Here is a 17202-nt window from a genome sequence, read left to right as displayed (position 1 = left end):
AAACTACAAATGTCTTTATAACTCGGTCATTTAAAGGACGATCGGGATGTCCTTTGGTCAGATTGTAGTCCTTGATGATCCACATCGACTGACACTATCAGATCCTGGAATGTCCTTTTGGGAGCTGAGATAAAAGGACTTTTTTGTTTATGAAAAAATTGTAATTAACTCGCGAGTCCTTTACAGGATCAGGACGAAAGTGGTGCCCAAACATTCCAATCATTGAGGACTATCGTTGGTGCAAAGGACATTCCGATAGTCCTGCGGGAAGCTGAGATATTAAGGATTTTGTATTTTTTCTAGATTTTTTTTAACTTTTGCTTCAATTTGGGACTTAGAAAAAATTGCATTAAATTTGGGACTTCGAAAAAATTACAAGTCAAATCAACAGAACAGTGCTCAAAACTCGGAAGTTTTAAGGATAAGCGAGATGTCCTTGGGCCAGATGAAAATCCTTGTTCAAGCGCGTTGACTGACATTACCATGTCCTGGAATGTCCTTTAAATATCTGCAAAAAAAGGTCCTTTTCAGAAAATTTCATGTCCTGCATCCTTAGACGACCCCAAGTTTTTTTTGATGCCAATCGATAGAGATCATCAAGGACTTTCTAGGAAACTATGTCCTTTCGTCCTGCGCCAGGATTTGTGGATTCTAGAGCTAAAAAACGTAACAAGGATTCCAAGTCCCAAATTTAATGCAATTTTTTCCAAGTCCCAAATTGAAGCAAAAGTTAAAAAAATCTAGAAAAAATACAAAATCCTTAATATCTCAGCTTCCCGCAGGACTATCGTAATGTCCTTTGCACCAACGATAGTCCTCAATGATTGGAATGTTTGGGCACCACTTTCGTCCTGATCCTGTAAAGGACTCGCGAGTTAATTACAATTTATTCATAAACAAAAAAGTCCTTTTATCTCAGCTCCCAAAAGGACATTCCAGAATCTGATAGTGTCAGTCGATGTGGATCATCAAGGACTACAATCTGACCAAAGGACATCCTGATCGTCCTTTAAATGACCGAGTTATAAGGACTTTTTGAAAAAATTTTAATTTATCCACCTACTAAGTAATTCTGTTGGCCTGGTATTTCATATTTTCCCCAGTGCGAATTTCGTCGTTAAAACTTCTAATTTCGTCGCCAGCCAAATTCAAAAATCCCGCCTGGCGGATAAATTTACAAATTCAAATGCCCAGTAGTCCGTTACACATTTCATAAAAATTTTAAAGCAGTTGCCTACTAAGTAATTCTGTTGGCCTGGTACTTCATATTTTCCCCAGTGCGAATTTCGTCGTTAAAACTTCTAATTTCGTCGCCAGCCAAATTCAAAAATCCCGCCTGGCGGATAAATTTACAAATTCAAATGCCCAGTAGTCCATAAAAATTTTAAAGCAGTTGCCTACTAAGTAATTCTGTTGGCCTGGTACTTTATATTTTCTCCAGTGCGAATTTCGTCATTAAAAGATCAAATTTCGCTGCCCGCGAAATTCAAAAATCCCGCCTGGCGGATAAATTCAAAAATTCAAATGCCCAGAAGTCCGTTACACATTTCATAAAAATTTTAAAGCAGTTGCCTACTAAGTAATTCTGTTGGCCTGGTATTTCATATTTTCCCCAGTGCGAATTTCGTCGTTAAAACTTCAATTTTTGTCGCCCGCCAAATTCAAAAATCCCGCCTGGCGGTTAAATTTAAAAATTCAAATGCCTAAAAGTCCGTTACACATTTCATAAAAATTTTAAAGCAGTTGCCTACTAAGTAATTCTGTTGGCCTGGTACTTTATATTTTCTCCAGTGCGAATTTCGTCATTAAAAGATCAAATTTCGCTGCCCGCGAAATTCAAAAATCCCGCCTGGCGGATAAATTCAAAAATTCAAATGCCCAGAAGTCCGTTACACATTTCATAAAAATTTTAAAGCAGTTGCCTACTAAGTAATTCTGTTGGCCTGGTATTTCATATTTTCCCCAGTGCGAATTTCGTCGTTAAAACTTCAATTTTTGTCGCCCGCCAAATTCAAAAATCCCGCCTGGCGGATAAATTTAAAAATTCAAATGCCTAAAAGTCCGTTACACATTTCATAAAAATTTTAAAGCAGTTGCCTACTAAGTAATTCTGTTGGCCTGGTATTTCATATTTTCCCCAGTGCGAATTTCGTCGTTAAAACTTCTAATTTCGTCGCCAGCCAAATTCAAAAATCCCGCCTGGCGGATAAATTTAAAAATTCAAATGCCCAGAAGTCCGTTACACATTTCATAAAAATTTTAAAGCAGTTGCCTACTAAGTAATTCTGTTGGCCTGGTACTTCATATTTTCTCCAGTGCGAATTTCGTCATTAAAAGATCAAATTTCGCTGCCCGCGAAATTCAAAAAATCCCGCCTGGCGGATAAATTCAAAAATTCAAATGCCCAGAAGTCCGTTACACATTTCATAAAAATTTTAAAGCAGTTGCCTACTAAGTAATTCTGTTGGCCTGGTATTTCATATTTTCCCCAGTGCGAATTTCGTCGTTAAAACTTCAATTTTTGTCGCCCGCCAAATTCAAAAATCCCGCCTGGCGGTTAAATTTAAAAAATTCAAATGCCTAAAAGTCCGTTACACATTTCATAAAAATTTTAAAGCAGTTGCCTACTAAGTAATTCTGTTGGCCTGGTAATTCATATTTTCTCCAGTGCGAATTTCGTCATTAAAAGATCAAATTTCGCTGCCCGCGAAATTCAAAAATCCCGCCTGGCGGATAAATTCAAAAATTCAAATGCCCAGAAGTCCGTTACACATTTCATAAAAATTTTAAAGCAGTTGCCTACTAAGTAATTCTGTTGGCCTGGTATTTCATATTTTCCCCAGTGCGAATTTCGTCGCTAAAACTTCAATTTTTGTCGCCCGCCAAATTCAAAAATCCCGCCTGGCGGTTAAATTAAAAAATTCAAATGCCCAGAAGTCCGTTACACATTTCATAAAAATTTTAAAGCAGTTGCCTACTAAGTAATTCTCTTGGCCTGGTATTTCATATTTTCCCCAGTGCGAATTTCGTCTTTAAAACTTCAAATTTCATCCATCGCCCGCCAAATTCAAAAATCCCGGCTGCCGGTTAAGTTAAAAAATTCAAATGCCCAAAAGTCCGTTACACACATGAAATTTGTTGGCACCACTTTCGTCCTGATCCTTTAAAGGAATCGCGAGTTATTTGCCATTTTGTCATAAACTGAAAAGCCTTTGTATCTCAGTTTTCTGAAGGACGTTCCAGGATCTTTTAATGTCAGTATCCCGATCATCCATAGCAAGTTTTGAGGCAATATTTTAATAACTCGGCGAACTAAAGTGTTGTTATTCGCACTAAAAACAAACTAAAACGATTATCTTCTTTAAAATATGTCATGTCCTGGAATTCTTTTTGATGCCAGTTGTTCTGTATCTTGTGCTGTGCTGTAATGTGCTGACCAAATGTTAATTACAATATACTGAAATAAGTTAGATTTTATTAAATGTAGTTTTCACTATAATAGATTTAAATTATGGTCTTACTACAAAAAGATAATTAGGTTCGCCGTTTTACAATTTCGAAATTGGCTAATTTTAGAATGCGATTGAAATTGACCTTATTGTGGGCCCGCCAATATTTACAGCGACCCCACATAACAGCTGGATAATTTGGACTAGGTATGCCATGGAAAATGCGAGCGATGTTTCTACCACTAAATGTATTATCGGGATACATGTTGATCAGGGCATGAACATCGGATATAATATAATCATCTGGCACATTGTCCGGCTATAAATAACAAACATTGTTTAAGTGATAAATGTGAAATAGGTTTTTTATCCAGCATCATCACAATGCGTGCTAGATATAAAACTAATGAAATATGTATACCTCAATTTCCAGTTCCAGATCCTGTGGATAATCGTTTTGAAAATAGTTACGTATGATGGCTTTCAGTTGGTTACCACGATCCTGTGGGAAATCGGCATTGCAGCAATGCGCACAAGTATTATACGCAACAGCAGCCAACCCATGGGCCACATACTGAAGTTGGATGAGCTGTGTTTGCTCTTGTTTTACAGATCGCGTGTATAGTGTATCCAAAGCATTATCAATTTCAGTTTCGGTAAAATCGCCCGGGGCTTTAAGTCGAAAACCAAGATCAAAGAAACTCACGGAAATGGGTGAACGTTTGGGATAGCCATTGACTGCAAGGAAATAAACATTGGGACTCATAAAGATGTCGATGGCTTAATTTTAGGCATGGCACAAACCCTGGATCCATTCCAGATTCTTAAGTTGATACTTCACTACGCCACTATTCCAGCCGATGCCAGCGGCTATATCGGTTACTGAAAACTCAATAATGTTGGAATCATCCTTAAATGTTTTATCCTTAATTTTCAAAGCAATAGCCATGGCCAGAGGTGGACATTCTTTGGCTGCATGTCTGCGAACATAATTTCAAAAAAAAAAGATTTATTCCCTTTTCTAAGGGAAAGAATATAGATTTCACTTACTTTAAGTATTTGGCTCCACCGTAAGAGATAACTTTGGCCATAATATAAGCGGAACTGAGGACATTCATGCACCAACGTGGTTCCAATTCCATATAGCATAATAGCGTTGATATGTTTTCGGCCGGAATGTCCAAAGCCTCAACGGTTTGCTCCACAGAGAAGCCAATTTCATGGCCCGGACAGATATGATCACGTGCCTCATTATCTTTGTCCTCTGCATCATTCACTGCAGGCTGAGGAAGTGCTGTCGGTGCTGATTTTTTCCCATTCAATTGCTTCTCACAACTGCAAGGCACAAAAATTTTCTGCAATAACTTTCTTATCACATGGCGGTCTATGGAATTGGCATAGACATGACGCCTCAGCTCATTTTGATCTCCGCCTTTAGAATCCAGGAACAGATGACAGTGAGATGCAAGGCCATCGCGTCCAGCGCGTCCGATTTCTTGGACATAGCTTTCGAAATTCCTAGGCATATTGTAATGGATAATTGCGCGAATATCTGGCTTATTGATGCCCATGCCAAACGCTATAGTGGCCACCACGATCCTTAGCTCGTTACCCATGAATGCATTCTGTATGGTCCTCCTCCGAGATGCAGGCATACCAGCATGGTAAGGCTCAGCTTGCCAGTTGACACGTTTTCGTTTTTTCTTTTTGCCATCTTCGGCGGATTTTTGTTTTTGGTCCTGAATGCAAGTGCGGATGAAGCCAGCAATTCTCTCACACTCATCGCGACGGGTGCAATAAATGATTATCGATTGGCAGGGCTCGAATCTGAACAGGATGCAACATATTAATTAGTATGAGAACAATTTTTTTTTTTTTAACTTTAAATTACCTTTCGCTATTCAGCAACTGCAAGAGGGCAGCATCACGATTTTCATCCTTGGACACGGACAAAATGAGATTATCCGGTAGTGGGGTATCGCTGATAATCCCCTTCTCACCATCAAGAATACCCAGATGCCTTATTATGCTGGTTCTGGTGGGCAAAGTTGCTGTAGCCGTTAAACCCAACACTGTCTTCACGCCGAGATTTTTTTTTAAGACTTTGCAAATCATAAGGTAACTAGGCCGGAAATTGTGACTCCATTGGGACACACAATGGGCTTCATCGATGCAGGCAAAGGCTATCGGCGGCAGCTGACGGAGAATAGCTCCAAAACCAGTTGCACGCTCGCCGGATACAACAGCCTCCGGGGACACGAGCAAAATGTCAATCTCTCCTTTGGCTATCAATTGCTGGATTTTGATACGTTGCTGCGGTGTCTGGTTAGTGTGCAGACAATGGGCTCGCAGGAAATGAGGCACACCGGTAACCTGATCCTCCATAAGCGACACGAGAGGCGAGATGACCAAGGTGATAGCTCCCTTCTGCCGGCTGTACAGATAGGCAGGTAATTGATAGCACAGGGACTTGCCACTGCCTGTGCTTAGGGTGACCAATGATGAGAGACCAGACAAGGTGCGCATTATGGCGCGATCCTGGCCTGAATTGCAGACAAAAATTGTTAAATGAAATTTTGATGGCAAATCAATTCATCATTACTTACCTTTGCGGAAATCGCTGTGACCAAACATGTGTAAAGCTTCTATCACCTCAGGTGTTGCCTTCTGAATTTCGCCATTGGGCAGAAGATCGTAAAGAGGACTTACGCCACCGTGCTGAGTGCTTGTCTTAGAGGAGTTCATATCCAGGCCTGCCTGCTTAAGGAACTCCTCGGGTATCTTGTGCCCCACATAGGTCTTAATTGGGGATGTAGTCGATACTTGTGATTGACTCGCCTCAATTGCTGCATCTAAAGCCTCAATATCGATATCCGAATCATTATCAGACCAATCCGGTTGGGGCTTTGAAGAATCTTTATGCTCCTCTGCCTCACTATTACTACTGCTGCCGTTCTTCTCGTTCTCGTCCTCGTTCTCGTCTTCGTCGTCGTTAGCCTTCTTGAGAATGGCCGAATTAGCCGCTTGGGGTAAACGCTCAATATTGCGACTGTGGGCGGCCACTGCCCCTTCGTTGGCCATCTGTTCCGCTTCAGCCAGGGTGGGGAATGGCGAGGGATCCTCCTCAAGCTGAGCGGTAAGTGGCAACAGGTTATCACCCTTTACCGTGCACCGAGCTGCGAAATGACCAACACCACCGCATTGAAAGCAAGTAATTACACCTCCATCACAGCCACCCATATCCATGTCTGGACCACTAAGTGCAGCCACTCGCTTCTTATGGCGCCATTGTTGTTTCTTGTATTTGGAAAAATTCACCGATTTTTTGCCTCGAACAAATTTCTTTTTCTGTATATTAATAGTGACAAAGTTCTCATTCAGTTTTCCGGCAGCGATTCTCTCCTCCAGTTTCTTGCGGGCAGCTGAGCGTTTTTCATCGAACTGGTGCGAGGATCCTCCTCCGCCAGTTGCTGACTGTGGCATGGTGAAATTTCTTATGTAACGCTGGGCAGTTTCATCGGCTTGCTCCAGTTCTTGGATTTGTATACGGGGCACAGACGTAATATCACCCGCTTCCATAGCGAGTACATATTTGAGATCTTCCGGATTCAGGGGTTTCTCCACTTCAGGCTCACCATCATCTGGTGTTATCTTTTCGATCTTTGGCTTTGTAGTTCTCTTTGGCGTTTTTTCTGGTTTTGGTTTTGGTGTCTTCTTTTCGCCCTTGGGTTTCTTCTCTGGCTTGGATTTGTTGAATTGCCTTTTAGCAGTTGCCTGTTTTCGTTTGGCCTTAGATTTCTTCACTTGTGCCGGTTCGTATGTAGCATCTTCATCTTCATCCACTGAAAAATCTTTGAGAGATTCATCCTGCTCTGATTGCTGGGGTGGCTCTGGTTCTGCTTCTACTTGAGGTTTTGGTTGTGCCACACAATTATCACTGTCCGGTATAATGCGACGACGCTTGGCCAAATGGCGATGCTCCTGTGGCTCAGGCTCCTCTTCGCTTTCTGCCACTATGGAATCAGAATCGCCAGAATCTTCTTCTTCGCGAGGAACGGTTGTAGTGGACGATGGCAAGGGAATAGTTGGAGAGGGCAAGGGAATGATGTGCTCGTCTAGTGACTTGCTTATGGGAGTTTCCATAGCTTTTAATTTACTCACATCTATGTTGGACAGGCCGAAGTAGGATTTCCTTCCAGGATTCCCATTGTTATTTGGTTCTACATTGATGACTTCAGCTCTCGTCGAGTTGGATTCAGTGTTCCGTTGAAGCCAGCCTCCATCTACATGGGTTTTGATAGCTTCCTTTGAATGATCTATTTGAAGCAGGGGATTCGCAGCAATAGTTGCCTCCTTTTCCTTATATTCCTGGGCCTTCCGTATGAGAATTGTTTCGAAATCGGGCAGTTCCTCTAGTAGAGCACCCCCCACCTTCCAAGTTTGACCCACTGAAGGATGAACTGCCTCCATGATTAAGGGAGTTTCGTGAGAGAGGTTTACGAGGATTACGTTTGGCGAATCCCTGTGTAGACTGAAACAATTTTGCACTAAGACTGGGCTTAAGTCCAACTGAAGAGCGCCGTTTCTCTTCCTCTTTAAGGGTTTTGGTTTCCTTTATAGGCTGATGTTTGCTCACATTTGGACCCCAGGCATTATGATTTTGCTGTAGCTCGTTGACAGCTTCAAATTTGCGTATCACATGATTCTCATCCAAATTTGTGAGATTACTTAATGCCTGCGGATGGGGCAGTTCCTGCAGGTTGGAAAAGTTTACCGTTTCTTTGGGAGTCTCCACCAGCGAAACTATATCAAGCGGTAGCGGAGGGCCACCATTTATACTAAGGCTTTGATCCTGATCTAACATACCAACACCCAGATCATCAGCTGCTGACATTTCGAGCATATCGAAACCATCTTCGCTCAGAACTTCACTGAGGGTCTCCTCCAGAAATGAAGTCTTCAACTTGTAGTACATTTTATAGGAGTCGCGTATGTCTTGGCTGGCCTCACGAATATCGTACTGGTCAAGAATAATCACAGTTATTATAGTGTCATTCCAAGGAGCTATGTATCAGCAAGATCACTCACCTTAGAGGGCACACGTCCATTCTTCTTCTTGAAGTCTTTCTCCCACAATTTGACACGTAGCTTGTATTTCTGATATTTTTGTTTAAAGATCGATTCATCCATTCTTACATTCTTTTTGTTTCCACCATCAATCGAAGAAACATAATATTCACCAACCATCGACTGTTCCACATATAAATACACACACAAATATCAACACGTACTTATACTTTTGCTGAGCCCGCGCTTTTTTTATGTTGAAATATCGATGACACAATTATCGCTACCGATATAAAAATATATCTAAAAATTTGGCGGTTCGCCATTTCATGGACTTTCTGATTTCCAAATATAATCAATATTTTAATAATTTATGTATATAGTTAATGATTTAAACTGCAAATCGAGTATTTTTTATTTAAAGACTCAGTGTACTGATATTGCTGCGCAGTTTATTCAATTTTTCTTCATTTTATGTATGTCTGTGTGTGTTTCATTTCGCGTTTTGTAAAAAAATTTAACCGTGGCATTGGCAAAATTCTAAAACATAATATGCAACATAGTTTTGATATATAAATACGATTGCAAAATACAAATTCATTTTGAGGCATTTTAAAAATTGTTTTTGTTTCCAATACTAAATAACTAAAATTAGATTTAAAGTTTTAGAACGGGAGGGCGTCGGCCGTTTTTTAGAATGTATGTAATGTGTGCCTTAAGAGTGCTGCATTATATTTTTTTAGTGGTGGAGTGGGAATAGATGAAAATATCGCCAAAACACCTGTTGCCCTCTACATGAGTATCAAGGCAATGTCCTCCGGCTGCATAGATGGGCAGCGCCAATTGTATAAATAGTACTGAAGATTGCCATCACCAGCGCCAAACTTTAATGGCATAAAGAACTTTTTGTTATCCATAAGATCGAGGGCATTATAGACATCCATTTGAACATTTTTGGCCGATATTAATGCATCGTTCATTAGCTCCAGCCACGGTGTTTTAGTGGCCACATTGTAGAAGGAGTATGCGGCGCGAACACTCTTGTGAACTGGATGATGCATGACCGACGAAGGCAGACAGTAGTAGCTGGTCAGATCCGTAATATTGCCCTTCTCATCGGCTACCACAAAGCAATCGATAATACCTTCCTTGGGCGTGAACCAATGGCGAAACTCTTCTTTGCTGAAAACAGGACACAGATTAAATTTCTTAAGATATTCCTCGAGCAGCTTGTGGGCCTTATCCATGTCTTTGGGTGTGATGCGTCGGTAGCCTTTGGTTTTGGGTTGATCGGGAAGCTTATACAACTTGACAGTGCGTTGCATTGTCATGTTGCGAGCCAGATGGGAGAAACGCACGTCCACCAGTTTTTTGGGGTTTAACGACCGGTGCCAGTAGCGGCATGTCGATACGGGAGTGGGCAAAACAACGCCAGCTGTGTAGGCAGCTTGGAATATACCAGTGAGGTTAACTCTCCGAGTAATTTCCCGAATCAATACGGGAGCCACACGCTTACTACGCAATTTCTTATGCACGCATAGAAAATTAATGTCCACGACTTTGAGCACCTTGTCATAGGCCTTCAGGTTACTGGGTATGGCAGCTATAAACCCAACCAATTTGCCAGATTTCTCTACCCGTACACCCACATGCCATTCCCGCTTCCAGCCGGGTGGCTGCAGCGACCACTTGATGAATTCGGGTTGATAATCAAAGCGGAACATGGCATCATCGTCCTCCACATAGTTTTCATTTAGTAAAGTGTAAAGCTCCTTGAGATTACTGGCATCATTGAGATCCAGTGTGACCCAAGTAAAACCGCCGGGTAGTGTATATGGTTCCTGACGTATCTGACTGACATCCTTATTGGGCTCAATCCACTCATTGGTGGTCACCTGCTCGTCCAGTTTCGTCACTGGCTGTGTCGACCAGAAGGCAAACTTTTTGGGCTGAGGGCGAGTGCTGGCCACGGCATCGGAGACCGCCTGAAGCAGAACTTGCTTGGCTGAAGCTGAACCTAACCTCAATTTAATCATAAAAAGCTCCTTTTTTGTGGGTTTTTTCAATATATTATTTACCTGTACGATTAAGTTCGGATAGGTCGAGTGTGCTTTCTGGATCATCTAGCTTGGCCCTAGACGAATCTTGCAATTTCAAGCCGGCAACTGCTTGGGCCATCACTTGTTCTGTAGACAAAACCACTTCTTTGGCTTGTTCCAGGAGATCTTGACCGGCGGTTGGTTCTTTGTCTTCCGCCTTTGGATTCGATGATGGCATTTTAAACAATTTTGTTTCTTTGCTTCTTATTAACGGGGAGCTTGGCTTTCCAATTAATTTGCAATATGAATGAAAATGCAACAAATAATTCAGCACTTTTTCTGACAGCAGCTGACCCCAACAGTGTGACCATTTCAAAAATTAAATTGAATGATCGATATATCGATACATTGAAGCACGTAGATAGATTATCTACATGTGACTAACCCAAGTTCGGTAATTTGTTTTGGTCGGTTTTCTGACGATTTGTTTATATTTAAGAAGCAGGCTTTTCAATTTCGGTTTATAATGAAATGCTTTCCCAGCCCCTGCTGATAAGTATAAGGTGCACGCCCTGGAAAGCGAACATATGGTTTTTGTTTGAAAAGAAGCTGCAGCGACAATCATAACTATGATGAGTGCTACAAAAAAAGCGCCTTAAGATAGCGGCCGTCGTCACATTTGTTCTAGGATTAATTTATTTGTTGAGGTTTGTCAACAATGCTTCGCTTATCAGCAGAAGTAGTACATCCGGGCAGCAGCAGGAGGAGGAACAACAACGCCAATGGCCACCGACCGAAAATGTACAACAACGAAATCTCCAATTGGCTTATGAGGAGCAACATGCTCTATTCGAGGCGCAGCAACTAGAAATGAAACACACTAAGGAGCAGCTGGTCCAACTTGAGGAGCAGATACGCTCTCTTCAGGCCAGTACGCCAAGAAAATATCCCAAGGTGAAATATTTAAACTATAAGAATCGAAAGAGGATTCTGATAACTGGAGGCGCAGGCTTTGTGGGCTCTCACTTGGTCGATGATCTGATGATACAGGGTCATGAAATTATTGTTGTCGATAATTTCTTTACGGGACGCAAACGTAATGTCGAACATTGGCTGGGTCATGAAAATTTTGAGCTGATTCATCATGACATTGTGAATCCGTTGTTCATAGAGATTGATGAGATCTATCATTTGGCTTCTCCAGCATCACCACCGCATTACATGTATAATCCTGTGAAAACCATTAAGACAAACACCATGGGCACTATCAATGTGCTGGGCTTGGCCAAGAGAGTAATGGCCAAAGTCCTAATAGCGAGCACATCTGAGGTCTACGGTGATCCTACAGTGCATCCCCAGCCGGAAACATATTGGGGTCATGTGAATCCAATTGGACCCAGAGCTTGTTATGATGAGGGGAAGCGAGTGTCAGAGACCCTTAGCTATGCCTATGCTAAGCAGGTAAGCAGCAAAATATTCATTGAAGCACACTAGAATCAAGGGTATATCGAGTTGCGTCAGATTTTAATTTTTTCTGGCTTATAGCCAGTTTTTTCCTGATTTCTGGCGATGCACTCGAGCATTAAACAATTTTAATTGGTGTTTATGTTCCGCATGCTAGAGAGCACCACAGTAGGTGGTCACGGCAAGATAACGAATCTCCATTTACATATGTATATTCAATGTGGCAAACGGGCCGTTGCATTCCGTGCAATCATCATACGATCGTGATGAATTCATGTTTCTTGCCAGTGACGGAGTTCACATTCCATTTAAAAGTAACAATTCACGGATTTTATATGTTTTCCCATTCGAAATGAAGAAATTGTTGTCCAAAAACATATGACGCAATATCAGAAATTTCCCCGAGATTGAAATCCTAGATTTCTCACTGAGCTTTAGTGATGAGTACGATGTTCAACATGACGCATGACAGTCAGACTGTATGTTTTTATCATTAAAGATATAATTATCTCAAATAGTGGGAGAGGGAAGAACACACACAAACAATTGACATCATATTTTGATTTTTTCTTGTTCAATAGGAAAAAGTCCAAGTTCGGGTCGCTCGCATCTTCAATACGTATGGACCGCGAATGCACATGAATGATGGCCGAGTTGTATCCAATTTCATTTTGCAAGCTCTGCGGAATGAAACCATCACAGTCTATGGCAATGGGAAGCAAACGCGATCATTTCAATATGTATCCGATCTGGTGGATGGTATGATTGCTTTAATGGCTTCCAATTATACACAGCCTGTCAATTTGGGTAATCCTGTGGAGCAGTCAATTGAGGAATTCGCACAAATCATAAAGCAACTGGTGGGCGGACCTAGCGAGATCAAACAGACCAAAGCCATGGAGGATGATCCACAGCGTCGTAAGCCGGATATAACACGAGCTAAAACGCTGCTTAAATGGGAGCCGAAGGTGCCACTTGAAACTGGTCTAATGAAGACTATCTCATATTTTCGTAATGAATTGGCACGCAGTGATCGTTTTCAGGAGAATTCAAAAAAATACTTTGAATCGCCGGATCTGCAGCGCAGTCGGCCTTAAGAAGTTACTTTTACTATATAGAAATAGGAGAATGATATTGTAAATTCGTGTGTGCCTGCATGGAACGTCTCTAGTCTGCAATGTAAATATGACCATCTATAGCGCTAATTGTAATCGGTATTGTTGATATCATACATATAAACGAATATAGTGATATTCTTCAGTCTTTGTAGAAAAAAATCAACTTATGTGCAAACTTTTCGTGTTAGAATTTAAGATAGATCTGTAAAACATCTATTCTATATATATATATATTATGTACATATATATAGATATCATTTGGTATTTCGAAAATACTAGCGATGTTTAAGACACATAAGATTTAGTTACTTTATATAGAAGACTTCTTTTATAATCTTTAACTGATAGTTAAATAAAAGAAAAATACAAAGATTAACTTTAACAAGAGCTGCATATGAATTGGACTTCTATATTGAATCAGTATTCCCAATCTTTCAATCAGTTCTAATTTGGAATTAGATTCTAGATGAGTAAATGGACATTTTTTTGCTCTAATCATACCCGGGGACATTTACAATTTACTTTACTCGTCTTCATCTTCGACTTATCGTCTATCATTTATATACAATTTGTTGGCTACCATCTATAGTTTTGGTCTTAAGAACTATGACACACTAGAGTATACTGTATACACACACAATCACCTTAAATATTAGTATTTGCACCTGGTCTTTAATCTTAAACTAGCAGCTCTGTTTATTTTTCACCTGGCCAGCGGTTCGAGCATTTCTAGAAATAGTTTTTTCATCGTAATGGTCTCGTCGCGAGCAACGCCACGCCAAAATCGTCTAAGTATATCGTCAGCCTGCCTTAGTGAAGGCAGAATCAGGAGTAATTGCTGCTGATGCGATACTGCTGATGAGTGACGCAAGAGATAGACCACATCATTGAGAGAATTCAAAATGGTGTCACGAAAAGCACGTAGGGAACTCTGATCGTCCAGGAGTATATCACAATTGGACAAAAGAAGAGCTTTGAGCAGATAGTATTCCTCACGCCGTGGCGATATACGCTCCATGCGCTGGGCAATTTGGACACAGTGATAATAGAATTCAGTATAGCCGCACTCCTTGGCCAGTAGCTCATTCATCCACATGTCCGAGGCGAAGCAGAGTTTTCCATTGAAGGGCAGCGATCGGAATGTCAACTGCAGTGTAAGTATTTCAGCCCACGATACTTGGAGCAACTTCATTTGATCATTCAACGGAAGATCAATAAACCCAGGGATTTGTTTCGCCCAGCCAATAACACCGACTAGCTCCTTATCGTAGATATCGCTAAGCACACTGAGTATCTCCTGCGGGTCATTGTTATTATTCTGAAAAATGCATGTGCCATTAGGCGTGGGGGTCGATGCCGAAGTGCTGCCCTCTAATTTGATGCTACCCGATGAGGAGGAGGCTTCATCATTACAGCTGGTCGTGTGTGGTTGCTGACTTGGCGAGGATTGTACACTTAAAGTGTCCGGCTCATAGGAATTGAGAACTTCAAGAATTTTTACATCGCATAAGGAAGTGGTGCCGGACTGATAGAGTAATTGCATCGTCTGGTATGAGCTGGACACGGGATTACGACGATATTTTTGTCGTCCGCCACGAACTCGATCCAGTCGCACGCCCTCCTATTGTAATCAAAGAAATAAAAAGCGAACGTTTAACTGTAATTTTTTATGATTTTTTCATGTCCGACATAATTACCTTAAGCATACCCATGAGTAGGCACTTTTGAAAGCGACAGGCCTGACAGGCCTTTCGTCGCCTTTTATTGATCTCACACTCATTGTTCGCCGGACATGTGTACTCAATATTTCCCTGAATGGTGCGTTTAAAGAATGCCTTGCAAGCTTCACAGCTAGCCACTCCATAATGAAAGCCCGAGGCTACATCACCGCACACCAAACATAATCGACGAAGTTCATCTCTTACAGAACTTCCACCTCCGCCACCTCCCCCAGCACTTCCTGGAGTACCTGATCCACCGCCGCTGCTTCCACCTACTCCACCACCGCCTCCTCCACTGCTGCCGCCTTTGGGACTGTCACCATCATTACTCAGGGATACATTGTGTAGATCACAGGACAGGGATGTAGTCGAGCTGCATAGCTGACGCTCTGGCGATACGGACGGTGAGGATTTCATTCCACTATTACTATTACTCGAGTTATTGAGAGCCGTGGTGGATGCCGATGACGATGTTGTGGTTACTGGCGTTGTTGTATTTGTCTTTGAATTTGGACTGTAACATGAATTGGTACTGGCTCCTCCCACTCCAACTGTTCCTGTTGATGAAGAGGTGTCCACCTCTTGTTTGATGTGCAATATACTAACACCGTCCGACATATTCGAGAGAGTTATCTGTGCGTAATGTTTGGTTCTAGTGGCAGAAAGAGGGACAAGTTAAAATACATATACCTTTAAGACTACAAACAATCATTGCGATATGAATTTGAGATTGGGCGGCTTTTGAATGTCATAGAGTACATGACCACAGTCTAAAGCACAGTGGAATAAAACTCAACAAAACAAAATAAATTCTTAACAATGCTTTAAGTACCATTATAAAACTGAAACAACGTTTTATTTAACTAATTTTAAAAGTAGACTTTGGGATACTCTTAAAATCACTACTATAAACATCAAATCAATGTGGGAATGTTGCTGTGTTGTGGTTGTAGTCAAATGATAAAAGCCTTTGGCGGGCTACAATTTAATTATTAATGAATGTAAAATGGCACTGAAATATGCAACTAGACTAAGCGCAGTGCAATTTTTTTCACTCTCATTCGGTTGGTTGTCCTCTTTTTTTTTTTTTGTTTTCTCTCTCTTTCTGTCTCTATTATAGTAAGATATAGTGATTGCGGGGGAGGGAGAGGGTCTGATGAAATAGAACTGGAAACCACTTGGGAACTGGATGGAAAAGTACAGCGAAACAAGAGAGCTAGAGCTACAAGCGATAACGGTACAATGCGTAAAGTGTCCACACCTAACGGTACTCTACAACCAACAAATCACGACGCATAGAGCTGACGCTGATTAAACAATATAAACCAAAAAAAAAAAAAAAGCGCGCGAGCCAAAACTATTGACATTGAGGGGGGTAGGAATAACAACTAAAGCTAACTGTAACTCTAGCAGCAGAACAGCAGCCTGGAGAGATGCAAGATAAGCAAGTTCCGCACGTTTTCTTATCACATAGCCAAGGTGGGCCTGTCCTCCGTTCCCTAACCCCTCCCTTCCAGCTTGTTCATCTGGCTGGTTGTCTGTCTGTTTATTTGACTCGCTGTGTGTACACACAGGCATACAAACTTACGTAAATTTTTGTTGTTATAAAGTTGGTTTTTTGTATTTGTATGATCAGCTGCAGTAGATAGAGTTTTACTATTTATATGTACATATATAAATATTCTGATGGATAGATATACATACATATATGCATGTATATACTATGTATTTATTTTGGTTCGAGCACTTTATTATTGCTTTTGTTGTCTGTCTGTCTGCATCATCTTTGCCCCTATGCGCCTTTGCCATAAACTGAGCAAATTAACAATTACAACTTTAATGGCATATTTTTTTACATAGTTTGATTTGTACTTAATGCGTGTTTGCGTTCAAAATGGATTAACTGATTATATTGCACATGCAGTTCTCAAAATTCATAGACGCATCGATTAATTTTTTTACGGTTCGGTTTTTCTTTCTTTTTTTCACCGTTTTCGCGTCGAATTTCCGTTTGAGTCACTTGTTTTCACGCCAGTTTTAGCTAAGATAGTTATTTGCTGAATGTCACAGAAATATGCATATTAGAAAAATAAAAAAAAAAAACAAAATTAAAAATATATAATTTAATGCAGTGAGAATATGAAGCACAGACTGAGAAGAAGAGAGAAGCAGAACTTGGCCACGAATTGCTGTGTGTGGCAGAATTGGTGATAAGAGATGACCCATATTAATGTGAATGTTCCAGTGACACGTTTAGTCACTGTTTAGTCACAGTCACTGGTTTCTGCTTCGCCAGCAGATACTCGAACGTTTTTAAATAAAAACCATAAAATTGTTAAGAACA

The 17202-nt window shown here is 41.0% G+C and overlaps 4 protein-coding genes across 4 annotated transcripts; 1 reads left to right on the top strand and 3 right to left on the bottom strand.

Annotated features, from left to right (window-relative positions):
- Positions 1–3447: 3447 nt before the first annotated feature.
- Positions 3448–8747, bottom strand: RecQ4 (RecQ4 helicase). Its single transcript, XM_068286407.1, has 8 exons — positions 8538–8747; positions 7899–8469; positions 6056–7861; positions 5341–5992; positions 4500–5276; positions 4254–4429; positions 3871–4187; positions 3448–3768 (listed from the first exon to the last, which is right to left on the bottom strand). Exons 1-8 carry the CDS (start codon positions 8694–8696, stop codon positions 3535–3537), a joined length of 4692 nt encoding a protein of 1563 aa, XP_068142508.1. The 5' UTR covers positions 8697–8747; the 3' UTR covers positions 3448–3534.
- Positions 8748–8948: 201 nt separating this feature from the next.
- Positions 8949–10917, bottom strand: Nmt (N-myristoyl transferase). Its single transcript, XM_068286404.1, has 2 exons — positions 10595–10917; positions 8949–10533 (listed from the first exon to the last, which is right to left on the bottom strand). The coding sequence occupies exons 1-2, from the start codon at positions 10791–10793 to the stop codon at positions 9308–9310; spliced, it is 1425 nt and encodes a 474-aa protein (XP_068142505.1). The 5' UTR covers positions 10794–10917; the 3' UTR covers positions 8949–9307.
- Positions 10918–10986: 69 nt separating this feature from the next.
- On the top strand, positions 10987–13486 carry Uxs (UDP-xylose synthase). Its single transcript, XM_068286405.1, has 2 exons — positions 10987–12016; positions 12601–13486. Exons 1-2 carry the CDS (start codon positions 11426–11428, stop codon positions 13114–13116), a joined length of 1107 nt encoding a protein of 368 aa, XP_068142506.1. The 5' UTR covers positions 10987–11425; the 3' UTR covers positions 13117–13486.
- On the bottom strand, positions 13433–17047 carry ERR (estrogen-related receptor). Its single transcript, XM_068286403.1, has 3 exons — positions 16447–17047; positions 14835–15510; positions 13433–14758 (listed from the first exon to the last, which is right to left on the bottom strand). Exons 2-3 carry the CDS (start codon positions 15474–15476, stop codon positions 13841–13843), a joined length of 1560 nt encoding a protein of 519 aa, XP_068142504.1. The 5' UTR covers positions 15477–15510; positions 16447–17047; the 3' UTR covers positions 13433–13840.
- Positions 17048–17202: the final 155 nt, after the last annotated feature.

This window comes from Drosophila tropicalis, unplaced genomic scaffold (genome assembly GCF_018151085.1).
Source record: "Drosophila tropicalis isolate 14030-0801.00 unplaced genomic scaffold, ASM1815108v1 contig_443, whole genome shotgun sequence".
NCBI lineage: Eukaryota > Metazoa > Arthropoda > Insecta > Diptera > Drosophilidae > Drosophila > Drosophila tropicalis.
This window is presented reverse-complemented; position numbering and strand designations above follow the sequence as displayed.

Coding starts and splice junctions, on each gene's coding strand:
- RecQ4 (XM_068286407.1), bottom strand. CDS start 8,696: ATGGTTGGTGAATATTATGTTTCTTCGATTGATGGTGGAAACAAAAAG. Junction 8,470..8,537: donor ATGGACGTGTGCCCTCTAAG/GTGAGTGATCTT, acceptor ATTCTTGACCAG/TACGATATTCGTGAGGCCAG. Junction 5,993..6,055: donor TCACAGCGATTTCCGCAAAG/GTAAGTAATGAT, acceptor TCTGCAATTCAG/GCCAGGATCGCGCCATAATG.
- Nmt (XM_068286404.1), bottom strand. CDS start 10,793: ATGCCATCATCGAATCCAAAGGCGGAAGACAAAGAACCAACCGCCGGT. Junction 10,534..10,594: donor ATCCGAACTTAATCGTACAG/GTAAATAATATA, acceptor AATTGAGGTTAG/GTTCAGCTTCAGCCAAGCAA.
- Uxs (XM_068286405.1), top strand. CDS start 11,426: ATGAAACACACTAAGGAGCAGCTGGTCCAACTTGAGGAGCAGATACGC. Junction 12,017..12,600: donor GCTATGCCTATGCTAAGCAG/GTAAGCAGCAAA, acceptor CTTGTTCAATAG/GAAAAAGTCCAAGTTCGGGT.
- ERR (XM_068286403.1), bottom strand. CDS start 15,476: ATGTCGGACGGTGTTAGTATATTGCACATCAAACAAGAGGTGGACACC. Junction 14,759..14,834: donor TACTCATGGGTATGCTTAAG/GTAATTATGTCG, acceptor TGATTACAATAG/GAGGGCGTGCGACTGGATCG.